The 21,250-nt window shown below is 38.4% G+C and overlaps 1 protein-coding gene across 17 annotated transcripts in view; it reads left to right on the top strand.

Moving 5' to 3' along the window:
* Positions 1-21,250, top strand: part of FOXP1 (forkhead box P1) — a 623,669-nt gene that overhangs the window by 391,846 nt on the left and 210,573 nt on the right. For all 17 annotated transcript variants that reach the window (XM_037040949.1, XM_037040948.1, XM_037040945.1 and 14 more), the window contains one exon: positions 3,701-3,885. In XM_037040949.1, coding sequence (XP_036896844.1) covers positions 3,712-3,885 — 174 coding nt within the window. In that variant the 5' untranslated portion in view covers positions 3,701-3,711. The remainder of the gene's footprint in view (positions 1-3,700; positions 3,886-21,250) is intronic.

Here is a 21,250-nt window from a genome sequence, read left to right as displayed (position 1 = left end):
TGTTGGTTTACCAGCTGGACTTTGCACAGGACTTTTGCAAATTGGAAATTCTCTGTCACTTATTGAATGGACAAGTTCATGTCTGAAATAGGGAATATTATAGCTGCATCTGTACCCTAACCCGCTGAGCTTTAGTTGCCCTATCTGTAAATTGGGAGTCATGTCACCTGCTTTTTCACCCTTTTACCAACTAGTTATGAGTATGAAAAGTATATCAGAGCAGCTTGTAGTTTGTGAAGCATGTTACAGATATAAAGGCTTATTAAATGGCTTGGAGAATTCCATAGAAAGAAATATTGCCTCCCCAAGCATTGCTAGAAATAGTCTTAGACATTGACACTCCTTTCACGTGTGCTTTTCAAAAAGCTTTTTTTTCTCCTGATTGGTGTGGGAGATTATAGGAAATTTTAAATCTTCCAACCTACATACTACTGTTAGCACTTGACTAATTAAGGACATCCTTAGACCAAAATAATCCTTTATGCAATTTTGGTCCCAAAGCCTGCACTCTCACAAACCTGATTTGCAAGCCAAGTTGCTTGGCTTGATGCCTGCAAAACTTGTACCAGAGGACTTGGCAGCCTTCTTTGGAACTGCATAGAGCAAAACCTCCTTGTCAAATTGTGGAGTGGAGCTCGTGCTTCCTACACCCACCACGACAGTGTCAAACCAAGGAAACAAGCAGGGCCAGCCTCTGAGACCCCTCGTTTGCAGGTCTGATGTCCCAACAGTCACATGGTTTGAAAGCAGCCCTGCTCCAAAAGTCAGGATGTTTGGATAAATATACCATTTCTAAGGGCAGGTATAGATTTTATGTATAGGTAATATTTTGCCTCTTGGGGATCTAATCCAATCCCTGATACAGGTAGGCTTTCCAGAGGATGGAGATATAGATATAGATATAGATATACATGTACATGTACATATAGTACTGTTTCCATTTTTTCTTTAACTATGTTTATTGCATAGTCTAATTAAGTCAATGGATTTCCCTTCTAACTACTCTGAGGTAACTGCCCTCTCCCTTAAATGCCTAGTTTATCTTTTCTTTAGCTTCTGCACTAACAAGAAAGTTTGTGCCACAGAAACTGAAACTTTGGGGAAAGAAATCCCTAGATTTCACAAATTGATTCCCTTTTTTTTGGTGATGAGCAAGGTACTTGTATTGCCTGGTTCTTATATATTAGAGAAAGTTTATGGTTGTGTTTTGATAAATTCTTTATTCTGCAACAGTAAGATTTTTAATGCAATTTTCAAATGCCTACAATTAATGGAAAGTCTGATCTTAAGAGAAGAGAGTGTATCAGCTGTTGCTTCTGAGTTTGTTTCCCACCTGTTAACAAAAAATGCCATTCTAATCCCATTTGGTATTAGATTAACTTTAAAAAAATATGTCTTCTGGATCTGTGAAGTTTGTACTCAAGTTGGATCACACTATGCACTTAAAAGAAATGAAGAAAGATGTAAATTTTTCAGCTTTTAATTCTTCCATTTGGTTTTTGTTCATGTCTAAAGAAAAGAACTAAACCAATTTCTAGCAAGAAGGCAACCTCCTCTAAAATTTCCACAGTGTTTAAATTTTCCTGTTGTGACATATGTCATGTGTGGGGGAGAAATCTGTAGTATTGATTGTATACATGTCTTTCCATTTTATGAGGGGGGAACCCTCCAAAACCCCACAATTTATTTATAAAAATTGTGTATTTGTTCATACATGTTTAAACTGCAGTGACCTCCAAAGCGCCCTCCATGTGATGCAATACACATATTGAGACTTTTCCACTGCTCAAAACAGTGTTTGAACTCATAGATTTTGATGCCTTTTAGTGCTTCTGCTGCTTTTTGCTTCACCTCTTCCACATTGGCAAAACTTTTTCCTTTGAAGACTTTTTTTCATCTGGAGAAACAAAAACAAATAGTTGCTTGGGGCAAGATTGGGTGAACGGGGGAGGATGGGGCATGGGGGGGCACTGCACGCCATTTTTAGTCAAAAACTGCTAAACACTCAGTGCTGTGTGGGCAGGTGCACTCGTAAATCACCCATCGTGCAATGGGCAAATGTGTTGAAAGAGTCTTCAAAAAAAATTCACTGAAGCTCAATGCAGCCCCACAAAAGCGCCAGCTGGTCCACTGATACAGATGGGTTCCTAGAACACTCACCTAGAGGGGAAGCCTGTACTACAAGGGACCCACCCTCCAAAAAATAATTCCTTTTCTGGGAAATCCCCCCTGGTATCTGACCTTATCCATGATTGGTATTTCACATTAAAGTTTTAATTATTCAGGCACTTCTCAACTTTTGTGTTCAAATTGTCAGCTTACTTTAGTGACTTTTGCATTTCCTTTTGGAAGTCTTACTCTATGAAGTTGGAGTAGGGCCTCGCCATTTCATTGTTTAGCCCCTACTGCACCTCGGCTTTAAGAAAACATGTGGTTAAGAATTGACATGAGTCAGGACTTCTTCCAGTCCTGACGCCACCATCCCCAGCTGTGATTCATGCTGGGCAAATCGAGACAACTCTCCTGGAGCCAAGTTTTTCCATCTGCAAACTGGGGGTAGAAATTGTCACCAGAACTAAATGGGAGAATATCTATAAATCACCTGCAATAGGGCTGGCACAACACTGGCGATCAAAATATAGTAACAGTACACATGAGCAAATATGATCTGTCTTGTGTCATAATTGGACATCTTTACAAGAACTGTGTTGGCTCCCTCGGGTAATGATTTTCTACCTAGAGAGGAACAAGGTGGGATGTGAAATGTATTTATGCAGGAGATATATACGTGTATACACACATATACACACATGTGTCGCACCATACACACACACACACACACACACAATTTTATTATGTTTAGTACTTTCAAATTCAGAGCTTTTCTTTGCTATACCTAGGCTAGATTTTCTCCAGAAGAAATACAAGAAGGCCCAGACCCTTCAGGCCTTAAACTAAACCAGAAGCTAGTAATCCAGCATGAGAAACACGTAACTTGAAATGGGATTTCTCAGGACAATTTTAAGTATAAGACAAAGATCAAAGTCTGAGTTTATTTAACTTTTTAAAAGTAGGGACTTTTTTTCCTCTCTAAAAGTGACCTATCTTATTGTGATAGCCAATTTTGAAGAATTTTAGTATCTGAACGATTCCCAGGCATATGAAGCTTAAAATGCATTTTGGTTTTTGACTGTAGGGATTTTCTACACGCATTACCTCTGGAGGCCTCCTGGTCATGTGCACACCGTCTCCTAAGGGACTTTGATTGAGAGTGTTCCCCTGAGAGCGTAACATCGCTCCATGGAATCTGCACACACCAAAACTTAATATTAACCTAATGTGATGTATAGAATGACTTACTGGGTTTTGAGCAAAATATCCAGATATGATCACAGAAACTTAACTGTAAATTCTAGGTTCACCTGAAAATATTTAGTTATTTTTTCCTAAAGGGAAAAAGATAACCTATTTGAAACAATACTAGTGGAACTTGAATTTGGATGGACAGTTCTGTACTTAAAAGCTAGGGGACTGATCACACATGAAGGGGATACAGGGAGTGAAAGAAAATGACAACTGTTTACAGATTTTTGGCAGCATTTACCCTAGGGCCCTTCTCCTTGTGCACAACAACTGTTCTAACAGCTGCTTTCTTCCTTTTTTCTTTATTCCCCCTCCCTCCTGAAAATTCTTCTATCAGGTTTTTGAGTCATGATGCAAGAATCTGGGCCTGAGACAAAAAGTAACGGGTCAGCCATCCAGAATGGGTCAAGCGGCAGCAGCCACCTACTAGAGTGTGGCAGTCTTCGGGAAGTGCGGTCCAACGGGGAGACACCAGCCTCCGATGTGGGGCCGGCCGATCTGGCCCACGTGCAGCAGCAGCAGGTAATGCGCTCTGGAGTCTGGCCCCAGAGGGTGGTGGGAGCCAATTCCACTGTTTCAGTTGCCATGTGACCTCTGTGAATATTTTATGTTCACCTGACTCTCTGACTGTAAGCAGCATCTCTCCAGCCAGCAGTGTGCTAGGGTCCTAACAGTTGACTTAAGAGATGAATTCGCAAGCCCTTGGGGGTGCGAAGTCTTGGAAATACTTTGTGGGCATGGTTGTTGAGAATGAGATTGAGAGGACCCCTCGAGACTCCCTCCCAGCCCCAAATTTGTCAGCATAAAGTTTAACTCTTTGGGATAAAATTAACCTTTGGGAAGTGGTACACAAGTGTTTTAACCTAAAAAAATGGATAACTAACTTGTTAAGCCTTATGAATAAGGCAACAAAATATTAGATAAGAGATAAAAGAAAAATAACAGCTTATATGAGAGAAAAGATTGAGTGAATAAAATTAGAAAAATTGGATATACAGGCAGAACTAGGTAAAAACAGGGAAAATAGCAATAACTCAGGCATCAGTGTAAGAAATTGCTTCCTGCTACCTGTAAGAATTTATTGGTATGAGAGACATCTACATATGTTTCTTGCATATATTTGGTTGTTGGGATACGACTAAATTCTATTAATGTTTTGTATTATCTCTGTTTGGTGATTCCACAATATGCACATAAATTGGGACATACTTGTTCCTGTTATATCCTTTTGACAGGTAAAGTATTTTCAAATGGTGACCCAGAAAAGGGTGTTGTGTAGCTAAATTGTTGATAACAATTCAAATAAGTAAATAGCATTTGCCTGAAGACAGGCATTGCTTTTCCAACCTCTCTTGTAATCAGGACATATTTTTAGTTTTTGTTAATGATAATGGATGGTTTTTGTTCCATGTTAGTCCTTGATTCAAAGGTGTGACACATAGTTACGGTGACACTGGGAAAAAAGTGAGAAAAGAATGATACCTCTTTGGGCCTTTCTGAAAAAAAAACAACGGAAACTGTCAGGGACTGAGGGGAGAGCGCGACAAGCCTTCTCTCAAACATTTCCCTAGAATCTACCTCAGAGAAACAAAGAGAACCCCTTCTTATTTTAGGGATATAGCCTTTGGCAGGCTCAAAAGCATATTCTGTTTTTTCCCTTGCTAAAAAAAATTTAAAATGTAAGGACTCACTAGATTGTTGGTCTTTTAGAAATTGGTAGAACCTACAGGACACAAAAGAACCTGTCAGAGAAAGAAAAAGAAACTGAGAGACAAGATAAAGTCTTAATCCAGAGACCTTTAAGTGACTTGATCTCTTTCGTTGCGCAACGTTGGCAGCCCGATCCTATCGATGCTGCACCTGGAATGCACGATGTTTGTTGTAATGTAAACTTTATGCATTTGAATTAGTCCAAATGACCTAATTCTAAACAATAAGATTGTTAGCCAAACCTATGAGTGAGTGGTAGAAGGGTATCCATGTATTTGTACATGTATTTATTAATATAGTGTTTATAGATGTTTATGGCTTCTATTGAGGATAAATGGTTGGCATTTTGGAGTGCCATTTTCTATGCCCTTACCATATAGAGGCTGAGATCAACTGCTTCTTTACGGAGTAGCTGAGGTGTGGCTGCTGACCAATGTGCTAAGAACCCCAAGTAACTACTCTTTAGAGGACATTAATTAAATAAGTGGAATTAACTACTTCTGAATTTTATTTTAAGAACTTAAAATCATTCCCTATCTTAAAGCAGTACGTCCACCACCAACTTTACATATATACCACACACATGCATGCACACCTCATAACAGCAATGACAAATTAACCTCACACAAGAAAGTTATGAAAGTGCATTTATACAGCATCTCCCTTAAAAAGCATCAATGGTGTAATGAGTTATTCACATCTTGCATTTTTATTTGGTTGTGACTACTTTGGAAAATATATCAAATAGAGGTTCTGCCTTTAGATTCTACTTCAAAACTCTTTTAAAAACATTTTTTGTAACAGGTCTGTTTCTATTTGTCATTGGTGTGTTTTAGGAAGAAAGAAAGCAGTTGGAGCTATCATTGTGGCTAAAACGTCACATATTGTGGCTGGCAGGCCTTTTTGGTCTTTTAAAATGAAATACTGACAGCTGTTTGACTCCCCTTTTAACAGGTTGTTTGGGGAAAAGAAAATCTGTAGATGAAATAAGAGAAAAACTTCAGGATTCATAAAGTTTCACGGGACTAGAGTTATTAGAGTTTTTTTTCCAGACTGAAAACTGCAACAATTAAACATTTTGGAGAAATCTGAGCATCAGTGTGATGGACTGGGGTTATTTTCATCATTTTTATTCTACAGGTTTTTACTTGAAGTGAGAATACCAGCAGTAAGAAAATCACAGCCATGCTGAATTCATTACAGCGGTAGTCACACAAAACCACGGATAAAATTTCAATAACTGCAGGCCACAGTTGAGTAAACAGTTGCACTGAAATTTAATTCCTGTTGACTTTTCCCCCATTCCTCGCCAGGGGCACATTCTGATTCTGTAGTACAAAGACAACAGGGGTTACAGCTTTGATTAATGTAGGACAGTGGAAGAGAATTAGAACTGTAAAATATGTTAGAAGTCTATGGAACAAAAAGATCTGGCTTAAAAAGGCTTGGTATAAAAATGAGTTAATTATGCTGTCTGTGAAACTGAATGGTGTAGGATTTTCTAGTTGCACCACAACAATCACTCATGGTATAGGGAGAACTTTTACCTAGTGCCAGGATTTAAAATAAATAAATTCAAGTCTTTTTGTGCTTGATCCATTTTATCAAAGATAATTACAAGTGATAGCAAGTGCCCTTTCAGATGGAGAGCTTTCACAAAGATTCTCCATGGAGGACATGACTTCTCTGCTGGGCTTGGTCTGTACATTGACTAAATTGTGTCCAAATAGAATTCTTTTTTAAAAAATTACATAGTTGACAGCCTAGAAAATGGGGAAAATCTAGCTTTTCATCTTCTCTTAAAAAAACCCAGATCTGCTCACCCTGAGCCGACATTTTCACAAGGGCAGCAATTGTTGGGAGATGAATTGCTACTTAAATCGGGGGGCCTACAGCCCTCCACGTGGCCTTGGTTCCCACCCAGAAGCCTCGACTATTGGTGCCCTCCAGGCAGCATGGTTGGTGACTCTGGTCTGGGAGATGCCATCGTCACGCAGAAGTGACCGGCCCAGGAGATGTGCTGCCAGGAGCTGGAGGAGCCTGCCCACACACCTACAGGCTGTCTTCCTCCCTCCAGCTAAACGTATTGTCTCTGTAATGTTTCAGCTCTACTTCTATCTGGGCCATAAAACTATTACAACAGTAGTTCTCTAACAGTATAATTTGATAGAGTTTCTGAACATTTTCTTTTAGCCACTCAGTAATTCTTTACCCAGTACCATACGACTTTTTATTTCCTATTATGCCTGCCCCATTTCTGGGTCTGTAAAAGTTCTGTATTGGATGTGCACGCCTCCATTAAGAAGCTCAGCAACAAATACTATTACCCATTGCTACAGTTTTTTTTTTCTTTAAAGAAAGGATTTTAAAATGTCCAAAGCAATTTCATAAACTGTGTGGATTAATGCATTTTAAAAGTCTTGAATTTTAGAAAGCAGAATTTTATTTCCATATTGCTGCAAATGAGAGCGTTTTCATATAAGCATATTACATACAGCATAATGTTTAGGAGTTTTCCCATATACAGCATATGCTGCCGGGTCAATTAACAGAATGCATACTGGAAAATGTTTATTCAATAAAGATGAATTGCTGTTAAGTCAAACAGCTATTTCTTAACAACACTCTATTTAATGATGGGTTTTTCTGATTTGGGGGGGGTTCCCACCTGGCAGTTTCATTGTCTGAAAATCATTATGGGGAGAACTTTGGTCACTGTGCTTCTGAGGTGTGGCCGTCGTTTTGTGTGAGGGAGGGCAGTTTAGAGATAGATGATCTGTGAGGAAGACATAAAAAAAGGGAAACTATATATGAAATTTGAACGTGTATTATTTAGAGAGTGTGGATAAGTGATATGTTTACTTCATATCGCTTCTTTAATATTTGGCTTAAGGTGTTGAACTTTTAGCCCAAAAGATAGTGAGTGGTACATGTTTCATGTTAATACTGTCGGGGGAAGAGACAAAATGTTGAATGACTATTAAGGAGGTAAGAAAGGCAGAAAGAATAGGGAGCTTCTGAAAAGTCATGAAGGGGAAGAAGGGGGATTCATTGGGTTGAATTCTGGCCTTTGAGCCGTTGGAGGAAGTAAGACTGTCCAATCCAAGGACAGAGAAGCTCAGAGAAATAGTGTGAGTGTGACAGGACTTACAAAGGGTCTGGTTCAAAAGGGATGAAGAGATTAGCCAAAGAACATATATGCACATATGCATAGCCCATGGACACAGACAACAATGTGAGTGATGAAGGCCAGAGGTGGCAGGGCTGGGGAGGACAGGCAAAGGGAGATAATGGAGGACATCTGTAATAGTGTCAACAATTTAAAGGGGGGGGGGGTACTGTCAGAGGAGGCCAGGAGAAGCATGAGTATATACCTACTGGGGTACTCTGACCATGAGAAACAGAATTATAATGACTGAAATACCAGTATTTTAGCATAAGTCGATACACAAAAATTTAAAAACCTCTTCATTTTCAAAATGGCAGAATAAATTTTTTATTACAGTTTTGTTACTGAAGTTAACAAAAATATCAGTGGATATGGAGCAGAAAAGGGAGGTTGTTCTGTCAGCGTTTCCAACTTTAACCGCCTCTTTTGAAAACAATGCCTGGAAGAAATAGCTTTCAGTGTTTGGCTGGGCAGTGACCTCATAGGAAAAGGAGCCAGCCCTTTGCATCTCATTTGTACCAATATTTTGGGGGGGCTGTCCCCAAACCCCACTAACCATTCTCTGTCTGTTTCTTACTCTGTACTTAGGCCCAAGTTATTGGGCATGTGTCTGTAGGTGTGAGGAGTGGGTAGCAATGGCCGGTTCAGCCTTACCATTTTTTTCCTTTGAAAATGATTGTTTATGACCTTTGTTTATGACCCTGTGGGGAATGCCCTCAAGAGGCCTTTTTCAGTGAAGTGAGCAGTGTCCCAAAGGAGGGTCTTTTGAGGCCTTTAGAAGGGTAAACATGGCCAGCATACCTGTGTCCTAAAAGAGAAGCTTCTGAAAGGGGAGTGTAAAACAAGATGTTATTAATATTTATTGAGTGCCCTGATGGGGCAGGCGATAGGGTAGGGGTTAGGACCTTCCTTAACAGGTAGGAGAAATCCCAAGCTATAATTTTAAAGGAATCTCTCTGCTAAGCCACACTCTTTTTGGAGACATTATTCAACTACCATGGTAAGTATTGATGCTTGAAAGTATCCTGTAGGAATTAGTGCCACAAAATGTCAGTGGAAATAATACAAACAAATTGGAACAAAACAGACAGGAATTCAGATAATTCTAACAAATAATAAAAAAGCAGTCACAGCAATAACAGATTATTGCTTTTTTCGATCCCTTTTGTGGCTATTTCTGGAAAAGGCATATTTCACTCTGAATTCTAACGTAGTTCTCTAACCTGTTAGCTTAGACCAACCAGCCTTCCATCAAAACACTGTTATCAAAGCTTACGTAACCTGTGATGTGAGCTTTGTATGAAATTCTTTCAAGTTTTGATTACTAAACAGTTTTGTGTCATTAATCTCTCCATTGGAAGTTAAGATGGTACAGGAAACAAAAAAGAAAAAAGAACATGTACATAGTATGACATGGTAATAGAAACCCAGGTGCCACATTTCATCGTGACTGAAGTGTACCCTCCTGACTTAAGGCAAAAGCATCACTACTTTGATGCTTTTGTGATTTTAAGTCCTGACCTGTGAGCTAATAACAAATAAAAAATATACTTGCTATCTCTTGTCTAATCAGAAATCTGTTTTTGAAATTTTAGGAGGTATGACTCCACTGATAATTTGTTGACAGATTCGCTTTGATGATTGCAAAGAGTTTGTTTTGCAAAACCGGCAGACTCCTATCTGTCCTCTGAAGGCAAGGAACCCACTTGCTGTTTTGCAAGTGCTTGCTTTTATTGACCACTGGTGCTGAGCAGGCAGAATTGGTATGTTTGTGTAATACAAACCTGTAGCTCCCTAATGGGGCCCAATGTACTTTTAGGTAGTGGTGCATTAGATTACTTGATATAAAGGGTTACAAGGTGATTACTTTTATGACAAATTAGAATAGCAATATAAATGCAAGTGGTAGATGGAGCAACAGAAAGGAAGTTTATATAGGGAATCAAACCCCATATTAGAGAGTTTCTTTTCACCACTTGGTCTTTTTTAAAAAGATTTTTATTTAGTTATTTTTAGAGAGAGAGCAAGGGAGAGAGAAAGAGAAACATTGATCAGTTGCTTCTTGCGTGTCCCCAACTAGGGTAGGGACCTGGCCTGCAGCCCAGGCATGTGCCCTGGTTGGGAGTCAAACCTGCGACCTTTTGGTGTGCAGGACGACACCCAATCTACTGAGCCGCACCAGTCAGGGCTCATCACTTGGTTTTCGAACTCAATTCTGTTGTTTTGTGAAGTGTTACTTATAAGATTCCAGAGCCTTTTGGTAAATACCATTTGATTTGGTTCAGAGAAATACAATCACATTTTTTTCTTCTCTCACATGAAAACTTAGTCAAGGGAGTTTCACATTCTGACCGGGTCTCTGTTTTGTCCCAAGTGAGCTAGTTAGTAAACATGCTACAAAACATGGGTAACTTGGTTTCCTGGCTTCAGATTGCTTGAATTCATTTATTACTTTATTTATATGCTTTCATTTAACTAATATTGTGCATGCCTGTGGGTAATGAAATGTGGGGACTATGCTGATGTGTGGGGTATTGGGCAAGTGTGAGAGAGCAATGGAGGGTTTTGTTTTTTTTTTTTTTTTGGCAGGGTGCTAGGGCCTAAAGAGTAACAATGGGAGATGTGAATGGTGGTTAGGGGTTAAGTAGGCTCAGCTTGTGGGAGGCTTGCGGATCTAAGCCAGGGAAAGTTTCCAAGTAAAGAAGGGCCATACAGAGGAGGCATACTGAAGGTTAATTTGAAGGTTGGATGTAGCCTGGCTTGGAAGGAAAGTGATTCCTGAGAGATTAATAGTAGTGACAAGGGATTGCATTTGGTACAGAATTTAGTAACGGGACACTAACCTTCACATCATTTAATTGAAGAACACCCTGTTGGTGACCACCTGTTGTTGCTCCCTGTATTTCAACTATAGTTGAATCCCTTTGTCTACTGTAAGCCCAAGAAGGGCAGGGTTGGGCCCTTCTTATTCCATGATATTCTTCAACACAGAGCACTGTACTTGGTACAGAGGAGTTCTTGGGAAGACTCTTTGTGAATGAACGAAATAGGAAGGGAGAGGGAGGCCTGGATCAAATGAGTATCAGAAAATCAGCAGGACCCTTTGAAATAGATGTGAAAACATCAAGGAGTGGGAGTTATGAAGGGTGATTCAGGATATCCAATCTGAATGCCTCCCCAAATGGTAGCACCATGAAATCAAAAAAGGAGCATTTGGAGAAGAAGAACCCATGCTGCTTCCTTACCTGTCACTAATAGGTATTATTGTGACATGAGAAAGAAAACACAGACATAATTTGTCAAAAAAGGATGGACTTATTTTGAAATGTTTTTTAAAGCCTATTTTAGAAAAGACCTCTTCTTATATCACTAAAATTCAATATGTGGATTATGTATGTTTATTTAGATTTAAATCATCTAGTATTTTCCATTTAGCCTTTGCCAGTTACTAATGAGTATATCTTCCAAAAGTCGCATGGGTAATGCTGATAAACTGCTTGTGTTCCTGTTGATCAAGGAATGAACTCACCTCTTTTAGAGAATAAAACTAAAATGTTAGATCTTTGATAAAGTCTTTGTTTTATATTGCCACAGCTTCTTAGAATGAATTAGTTTTTTAAGTGAAGAGAGCGCATGTTGTGTTTCTTTTGTTGGAAAATACAATGTGTAATTATTAAATGGTTGGAGCTTTTGGGATGCTCATTTCGAGGTACAGATGGAACTGACTAGGGGTGTCAAGGCCTTGTTGTGTGTTCAGTTTGAGCCCTCCATAGAGGCAAATGGGACAAATGAAGCTCTGTTTTTTTTACTCCTTCTGTGAGGATTCTCTGGCATCTTAATTGATAACCCTAATGTTCTCCTTGTGTGTAACTCTTTCATACCTATAAAAGACTGATCCTTTTAGACTGTATCCAAAATAAAATTAACTTTCTAACACAGAATCTTTAGCAAAATTTGTTAAAGTAGACCATTTATCATCATACAAACATAAGAAATCGTCAGCTTCACAGTGTCTTGTTGAAAAAGAGAAAGTGTCAACTGATTTGAAATCCCTGTTCTTATCCCTGTGCTGTCTCTTGTCCCCAACTCCCTTCTCTCCATATTGAAGGGAAGCTGACATGGTATCTTCTTAGTCATTCAAATCCAATATCTTTTCATCTGAAGGTTAAGCAGTGAGATATAAACTAAGAGATGATAATATCAATTTTATGTTCACTGAAGGGCACAATATACCTCTTTCTAGTAGAGAGAAAATTGTGCGTAAAATGTCTTTTGCTTTTCAACAGCAGAAGCATGCTTCACAGAGCTAAAGAAAGAAAGGCTTTTGGAAAATTTTAATAAAATAATATGTAACATCCTAAAATAATGCAAAAGTGTCCTTTTATTATTGCAATTATTAATTTTTCAAGATTGCACCGTAAGAAGTAGTTCCATTTTTATAGTCTCTTGTATTGACTTTTGTATCCTCTCTGCGAACCCAGTGACCTTTTGCAAGGTTAAAGACTGGGAGAGAGTGACATAATGCACATTCTCTCCTGACTGTTTTGGTCCTAATGTGTATGATAAATAATACCATGATAATATTGCTCACCTTGCCTCATTTTTGCCTCTTACTCATGGTATTTCTATTTCAATTCAATAGGAATTCAACATCCAAAAGGACTACATGGAAATAGCTTTAAAACATGTGTTTTTATTAGGATATGCTTATCTCATTAGGTTTACACCTATCTTAGAAACACGAAGTTTGTGCTGTTTTATATGCGTATGCGTATGTTTTTATATAGAGACTTACTGTGTCATGAACATCTTTTAAGAGGGCAAAACAGCATTTATAAGCCGAGTATGTGCTATTCACATTTATAATCGTCAAGATTATATCCTGTAATAGTGATTCACAATTACAGTTGTCAAGATTGCATTCTGGAAATAATTTTAAACCTCTCTGAGTCATTTATTCAGTAGCTTTGTTGAGTAGGTTCTAGGTACAAAGCACTGTATGAAGCCTGCAGACTATGCCAGGGATGGGCGAACTAAGCCAGAAGTCCAAGTCCGGCCACATCTGGCCTGCTACTTATTTTTTTAATAGAGGTTTTCCGGAAATACAGCCACACCCCTTGTTTATTGTTGTCTATGGCTGATTTCTTCCTGCCACAGCTGAGGTGAGTTGCTTCAACAGAAAATGTATGACTCATTTATTATTACCTGGTTCTTTACAAAAAAAGTTTGTTGACCCCTGGGTTAGTGAATGGCAGATGTGGTAAGATATGCCTTCCAGAACCTTCTACACTTTATGGTGACAAAACTAAGGGATCATCCCTCATTCTTTTCTGAAGTTTCCATCAAAAATATTACTACAGTTTTAGACATTGTTTTGCATTTTCAGGAGTGGTAAATGAACTTACAGATATTATCATACCTGCAAAGTTTCTTTCTAATCATTTTAATTGAATGTATTTTACAAATTAAAAGCCTTGGTGGTTACAGGACTAGTCAGTTAGCCTACTAATGAAATGAAGGTTGAACCTGAGTGAGTCACACAAAGAGCAGATGTCCTTCACCATGGTTCTTTTAGCAAAGAAAATTAACATAACCTTGTAGTATATCTATGTTGATGGTCCCGTGTTGGCTAGAAGATACAAAGAAATATACTGAATATCTATTTCCCTACATTTATAAAATTCATAATCTGATCATGCTGAAACAAGGCATAAACATAGCATCAAACATAAAGAAAAGTTTCCAAGCAAATAAAGACAAGCTGTAGACGAGATGCACATGGCTAGTCAACAGATGACTGACTTAAGCAATAAATCTTCAGTAACACAGACAGGAAGAGTTTCTTTGTGTCTATGTTGTTGACATTCTTAAAGACCATGGGAAAATTTGGTAAAGAGCAATGTAGTACATGCATACCTGCTTCATTAGTTTAACCCTTTCAATGATGAGATGCTGGGCACACGTATCTACTGAGCTGTATGACTTACGACTTATGTGCATTTAGAGACTAAGGTGTAGAGACTTAGATATTAAATGTCCAAGAAATGTATCTTTGATATTTTGGCACTTTGGGTTTTGAAGTAAGAATGGGTAGATTTCTTTTATGGAATTACTACGGGTGTATGCTGAGTATAGATCTTCTTATGCAGGTCACCAGCATCTGTGTGAGTTGATCTTCAGGAAGTGGTCCAGGCCTGTCTGTTACACACACCATTACCTGAGTTGAGTATACAATTTCCAGAGATTAGATGAAGGCTAACAAGGCTGCTCATTTTGTTGATGTTGTCCATATTTCACATGCTTTCATATTAAATTTTTGCTTATTAATCAGCATTTACTATATAGCTAGAACAACTGAAGCAATAATACTTAACTTTAAAATAGTTGTCAATCTTGAGGACATTTGCTTAGCCCAGCTATTTATGAATCATCTTTCCTAGGAAATGTAATAGCCTGCATTTGTGTCTGTTTTTAAGTTTGTTATCAGACATATCTCACAATTACTGAAGATCTCTTTAGTCTCCAAAGTAGGTGCATTTCTCTGATAAACCCAAATCTTGAATTCCATCATTCTTACAGTTTTCAGGTTTATGATCTCTTCACAGATCTGACAACACCCCAGTATCTTTTGCTTTAAAAAGTATGTGTGTGTGTGTATGTGTGTATTTGTGTAATTTTCTATTACACCTTCAGGTGCATCATGCCCCTCACCGTTCCCCCAATTAAAACACCTATATAGTTCATACTACAGGTTAATTAGATTTGCTAACTGGTCTATCATTTTGACAAATTTTCATCGATTTTTTTATGTTTAATAAATGTTAAGTATATTGGTAACTTATCCTTAATATGAAAAATATTTTCTCTTTTCAATCTAAATGCTTACCAACATGTCCCTGGAATTAATCTGTGGATATGTTAAATGTGGCACTAAAGGCCAGCTCTGAAAAAAACTGTGGGAAGTGAGGTCATATAAAGCTCTCTATGACGTTCTGAGGCATTTTATGTCTATTCAAATGTGATCACCATGTTTACAAACTCTTGAACTGTTCTAACTAAAGAACCCTATATGCTGGTTAGAAGATACTTGGCTAAATCAGCAAAAATTATACCAAATGCTAGATATAGCACTGACACTGACCTGTGTGACTGATGAGAGTTTAAGCTCGTGTAGCCACCTGGGGCTCGCTGCTTGGCATTGGGTATTAGGAGGTTGAGCACAGCCATGCCCTTGGGTTCAGGGATACACTTTTCCTGAGAGGTGGTTTAGCGTTCAGCAGGGACTCCAACTTTAAAGTGTATTGGAATCATCTGGAGGGCATCATAAAACACATGTTGTTGGACCCACTCTCAGAGTACTCTATTCTGTAGTATCTGGAGTGGGGCTCAATATTTTACATTTCTGATACTTTTAACCCATTCTCTGCTGCTGTTGGGAAGGTCTATAAAATCATAGACTATGGGGCCAGCCCGTTTGGCTCCAGTACTGTCTTTGCCCTCACTGATTGGGTAACTGTACAGATCAATTAACTGCCCTGTGTGTCAGTTTATACATCCATTCAAATGGGGATAATATTAGCATTTAATTTTCTGAATATAACATTAAATGCTTAGAAAATTAAACAATACATAGTAAATGGTCTATAAATATTAACTTATTATTTTTATCGTTATGATCATAACTATTAGGAATGTAACCTGTAGAAATAATGTGAGACATACAGACAAATTTAAACCTAAAGATGTTCATAGCAGTAGTATTTATAAGATGGAAAATAAAAAAATACCCCAAATCTCTGACATTAGAAGAAAGGTTGAGTAAATGGTTCCATATAAGTTGGAGGTAGTATGGGATACCCATTAAGAATCGCACTCTTGTAGAACATAATACAATAATTAGTGGGGGGAACCCTGAAAAAGCCTGTAAGAATGTTTATTTTGGAGTATGTTAATGAGATTGTGTTTCATTTTGTATACTTTATATTTTTCTGTATATTGTAAGATTTCTACAATAACATTTATTGCCTTTATAATTAAAATAACTATTATTATTAATGTAATTCACATTCACACTGTTTGGAAACTTTTATGAGATGTATATAAATGGCAGACAATACCAATTTCTAGGTGCTCCCACCATCAAACTTGACAACCACTAACCATCATTATCTAATATCATCCATTTATGACACAATCAATATTTTGTCAATAAAGATAGTAAAAGTGGAAAAATGCACTTGTTTTCTTTAGATTTTTCCCCACTGCTCCCCATTCCAAGTTTCTTCCTTGTGTAGACTTGCTCTTGCTTGGTTTTGACAATCATATATAGATACTTATTTCACTGCCTAGAAGCTAGAAAAGGCAAGAGGAACATTCTATTCAAGACACATTGGAACCCTATTGACAAGGGTTTAAAATCCCTATTTCTAGGATGAATAAATTGGGCAAGTTATGCCAGTCTCTCTGAGCCTTACTTTTAACATATGTAAATGGGGGAATAAAAGAACTTCCACAGAAAGTTTACGTGGTCAGCACATTAGCTAATGTACAGAAAGGCCTAACTTGGCACAGTGGTCAGTCCTTTAACATGTGCTCAGAACATTGTAATTGTTCTTTTTTAAAAAATTGATTTTGGAGAGGGGGGAAGGGAGAGAGAGAAACATTGATCTATCCTTACAATTATTTATGCATTCATCGGTTTGAAACCACAACCTTGGCATGTCAGGATGATGCTCGAACAAACTGAACTACCTGGCCAAGGTCAACACTGTTATCATTCTTGGTCCTCATCTTTTGAGGACAGGGAAAAAGTGTGTGGCTAAAGTCTTAGAGACCCAAAGCTAGAAGCTAGGAGAGACTGACCCAAGTTATGTTCCATTCCTTAGCCTGCCCCACCAACTTCATATTCAAATCCAGTCACCTGAGATCATGGTAGACATTCACCTGGGAGACCTCCCAAGAGAACCCTCAGCCTGGACTGTGGGAATTCTTGTCTTCCTTCACTGAGATGATTGATTGAGATAAGCACTCAGCCCAGCTTGACAACCCAACTCTTCATTGAGAAACTGACCTCTACATGAAAACTGCAAAGAATCAGTTCGTTTAGGCAATTAGTCCTCAATTTACCATTTGAGAACAGAAAACACATCGTAGTAAATACAGAATTTCTCCTCCTTGCCTACTAGCAACATTACTGAAGGGGCCCCACACACAAATGTTTTAAATTTAGAGGCAGAGTAAGGACACAGTTTGCCTTCAGAATCTGAATTGAATCTGGGTTTTATTTCAGATAAAATCTTTGGGGCTCATAACTTAAAAAACACAACTTTTACTGGCATTACGCAATTTGCTACGGGTCATTTAACAAAATGTTTGTATATGTAAGCTCAGGTTCTTCTTTTAAGAAAAAGGAGAGGTGGAGGGTGGGGATTGGATTTTGCTAAAATCCAGGTGGCATTTCAGTTTATATTTAATTTTAATTGGAAATCAAAAACAGGCTAGGGAGGAAAAAATCTACCATGTTTTCTTTACTAAGAGTATCCATTGGGAGGGGGGCAGACATTGCCAGCCAAATTTTAAGAAGCAGCTTTTTTATTGGCATGTCTATTTTTTTCTGGCAAACTTCTCATGCCTGCATTTTCTTTTTTAAAATCTAAGTTTTTACACATGGCAATGATTCTTATGTTCCAATGTTCTTTGCTGCCCTCCCTCTGTAATTTCCATGGGATTAATATCTAGAATCAGCTTGGCCAATAATTTTATACACCACATAACCAACATCCTCCCTAAGCTGTTGTCTGGCAAATCCCCCTTTTCGATCCAGTCTGAAGATAACATTTGATTCTTGTAAAGGCTGTGAAGTTTCTCAAAAATTAGGCAAAAATGGGTGGCTTTTTTTTAAACCAAGAATTTTAGAGTTCCTCTAATCTGTGAGTATAACCAGCTATAGGTGCATTTTGTGAAACTCCCATGAAATATTGGCACAATTAGGGCTGCTGTACATGCTGGAAGAGGTGTCTACAGATACCTGTTCTTACACGGGGGTAAGAGAGATCTTTAGTTTGGGCTCTGTTTTAAGGCTGGGGTGTCATTCAGATGTTCTCAACTGAAACTTAATTTTGGCATTTCTACTACTCAATTAATGACATGTCCGTGATAGAAAGATGCAGCTAAGAAAGCAGAAGACAAAGAAACTATACTGCTTGAAATCTCATTTTATAGAGATAACAACTCTGTTGTTATTCTGTTATTGTCAACTCTCTTGACATTCTTTATCCTTTTTAAAAAAAAAATCATGCCATCACATTTTTGCCTATCTCAATTTCTATTCCCACCATGGAACTTCATAGGTTAAAAAAATCTAGCAATAATTTCATACGTGGAATTTTTACAGTTAATTTTCATAACAGTGGTTCATAGTTTCATCTTAATAGAATTTCATGTTTTTCTAGCTTTAGGGTAAACATTGTGTACTTTGTTTCAAATATCATAGGTTATGGTCTATTTAATTCTGCCCTGATTTTACCCCTTCACCTTCCAGGTAATTCAGTATTTGGGGACATTTCTTAGAAATTACCTTTAGAAGGAAACATTCAGCATGGTATGACATTAGGTAATCCACCCATTTTCAATACAGGAAGTGCATTTCTTCTCTTTATCAAAAATGGTCAGCCTTCTTATTGTCAGAGATTTTTACAGGTTTGAAGTTACTAATACTAGTGTTAGTGATACCAACAGAAAGTTTACTGAAGGCTTCCTTTGTCCTAGTTGTGTGCTCAGCACTGTCACATGTGTTAGTGCAGTTTGTCCTCACAAGCACTCTGTGAGCTAAGTACTCTTAAAATTCCTGTTCTCCACAGGAAGAAACTTAATTAGCTGCCTAACTTCACAGAGCTTACAACTGGACAAGCCTGGCTTCTAACCCACACCCACTGGATCCCACAGCTCAGCTCTTCCTCGGAGTGCCCAGGTCTCTCTCACAGTGTGGTGATGAGGTCATGTGAGAGAAGGGGTTCCTCTCCTTTCCCGAACGTCAGGACCCTCAAACGCTCTCATTCAGAACTCTTCCATGTCAACCCACCTTTTCTTGCTGAGTCCCATCAGAAAATGCCAAATATTCCTATTGACAGAAGGTTTTCAGTTTCTACCCTTTCTTATTTTCAGGTTGAACCCTTATTTTTAACAAATGTGCCCACGTTTACCTTAAGCAGCTAGCTGTGTTTTGCTGCTTGGGTTTGTTTCTTTTCATTTCAAAGTTTCGGCTCTACTTCACCACTGTGGCCTGAATCCTTCTAATGAACACCTGGCACACCCGGGCAGAAACTAGCCCCATTCCTTCCGGTTCAGAAACACTTCAATTGGAAGACCTTTGTGTGACTCCAGAAATGACAGAAATTCGGAGGTGCTGGTAGTGAAGTTTCTTTCAGTGTGCTCAGACAATAAATCTGGATGGTTTGGGTCTGGAGCATTTGAGCTATGATACCAATATGGAAAACTTTTCAGATGGCTGTCTTCTTAACTAGTCAGAGGGCGTGGAGTGTTTGCTTTTGAGAAATGGGAAAGCTCTGTTTATTAATATATCTGCTCTTAATAAGTTGCAAGCTATGGTGATTGCAATAGGTATTTCATAGACAACCTAAAAGTAGTCATTTGTGGTTGGACATGTTCCCCATTACTCTTATGCTGGGTATGTGGAGTTAGAAGACCACACACTTTCTCCAGGTTCCTCACACAGCTGTCACAGATGGGCAAGAGGGGAAATATCTCTGGGTTTCCTTAGTGTTACGTAACTGGCTCCATCCCTTTTCCCAATCAACAAAAAATGTATTTGGATAAAATATTTCTGGTATTTGTGTTTCTTGAAGAAAGTATTCACCTAGTTTTCACTGATTAATGAGTTAGCTCTTTAGAAGTTGCCCTAATTCTTTTCCATGTTTTAAAATCTAGAAAAGTGTGTTATTTTCCTTTGAGAGTGATTAGCTCTGTTGACAAAGTGTCCTTTGCTCCCACGTTGCATTTGTGTTAATGTTCCCATGCCTCACCTGCTTTGCTCACACCAACATCACTCTAGTCAACACAGAACAATTACTTAGCACAATCATTAAAGATGGTACTGACAAAGATGTCGGATATGGTACTTATAGTGGGAGTTTTAAAGATTCATAAACTACAAGGCAAACTATGTACATTTCCCTAGCAGCAAAGCATGTATGCTTCCAGTTTGGGAAATAGTCTTAACTTTCCTGGCTTATTTTGGAAGTCAGCTGATTACACGCAACCCTTGCTTTAACCAGCAAATCAGATAACCTGTTAGTTGATCACTGTTCTGAACTAACACAAAAGCCCAAATACCAAGCCACAGTGTACCATTTTTGGTCTGGCTTTATCTCTCTCACCTTGAAAAACAAACTGACAGGTCTGCTTTTGACAAGAACAGTGGAGCACGCTGAAAATCTTTTTTTGGAAAAAAGTGAGTATGAAAATCTCTCACTTTTCAGTTGCTGTTTAAGAGGCAAGGAACCTCAGTTTCTTAAAGGTGTCACCATGCCCATATCTGTGTTTTCATGGCAAAAGAGACGTACTTGGTGGATTGGAAGAAAATCCAGCTGTTTCCATTTCCAGCGTGAGGTGCTACCTGAAAGCCCACAGTAGGCCCCATGCAGCCTGGTCATGGTGCCAGCTCACCACTCTTCTCCAGATAGTCCCATAGAATCTCTCCTAACAGTTGTTCCTTATGTTTAAATAATAGGTCATTCCTACCCCTAGTTGTAGATACTGGGCTTTTTCAGAATCTGCACCTCCTGTGAGATGAGAAAGTAACTTTATTTGGTCCCTTAAAACATATTACCAGTCCCCTCTTAAATCTGACTGTTGTCTCCCATATCTTCAATTCTCTTCTCCCTTAATCCCTACCCCAAATATGTGTTTGTTTTCCTTAATTTCCTATGTAGGGTCATACAATTTTCTAAATTTATTTGGATGACCCAGCCTCACATTTTACGGATGAAG

This window comes from Sturnira hondurensis, unplaced genomic scaffold (genome assembly GCF_014824575.4).
Source record: "Sturnira hondurensis isolate 20B ecotype Veracruz unplaced genomic scaffold, ASM1482457v3 Scaffold0002840, whole genome shotgun sequence".
Classification (NCBI taxonomy): Eukaryota; Metazoa; Chordata; class Mammalia; order Chiroptera; family Phyllostomidae; genus Sturnira; species Sturnira hondurensis.
Note: the sequence above shows the minus strand (reverse complement) of the source record. Positions and strands in the feature narration are given on the sequence as shown.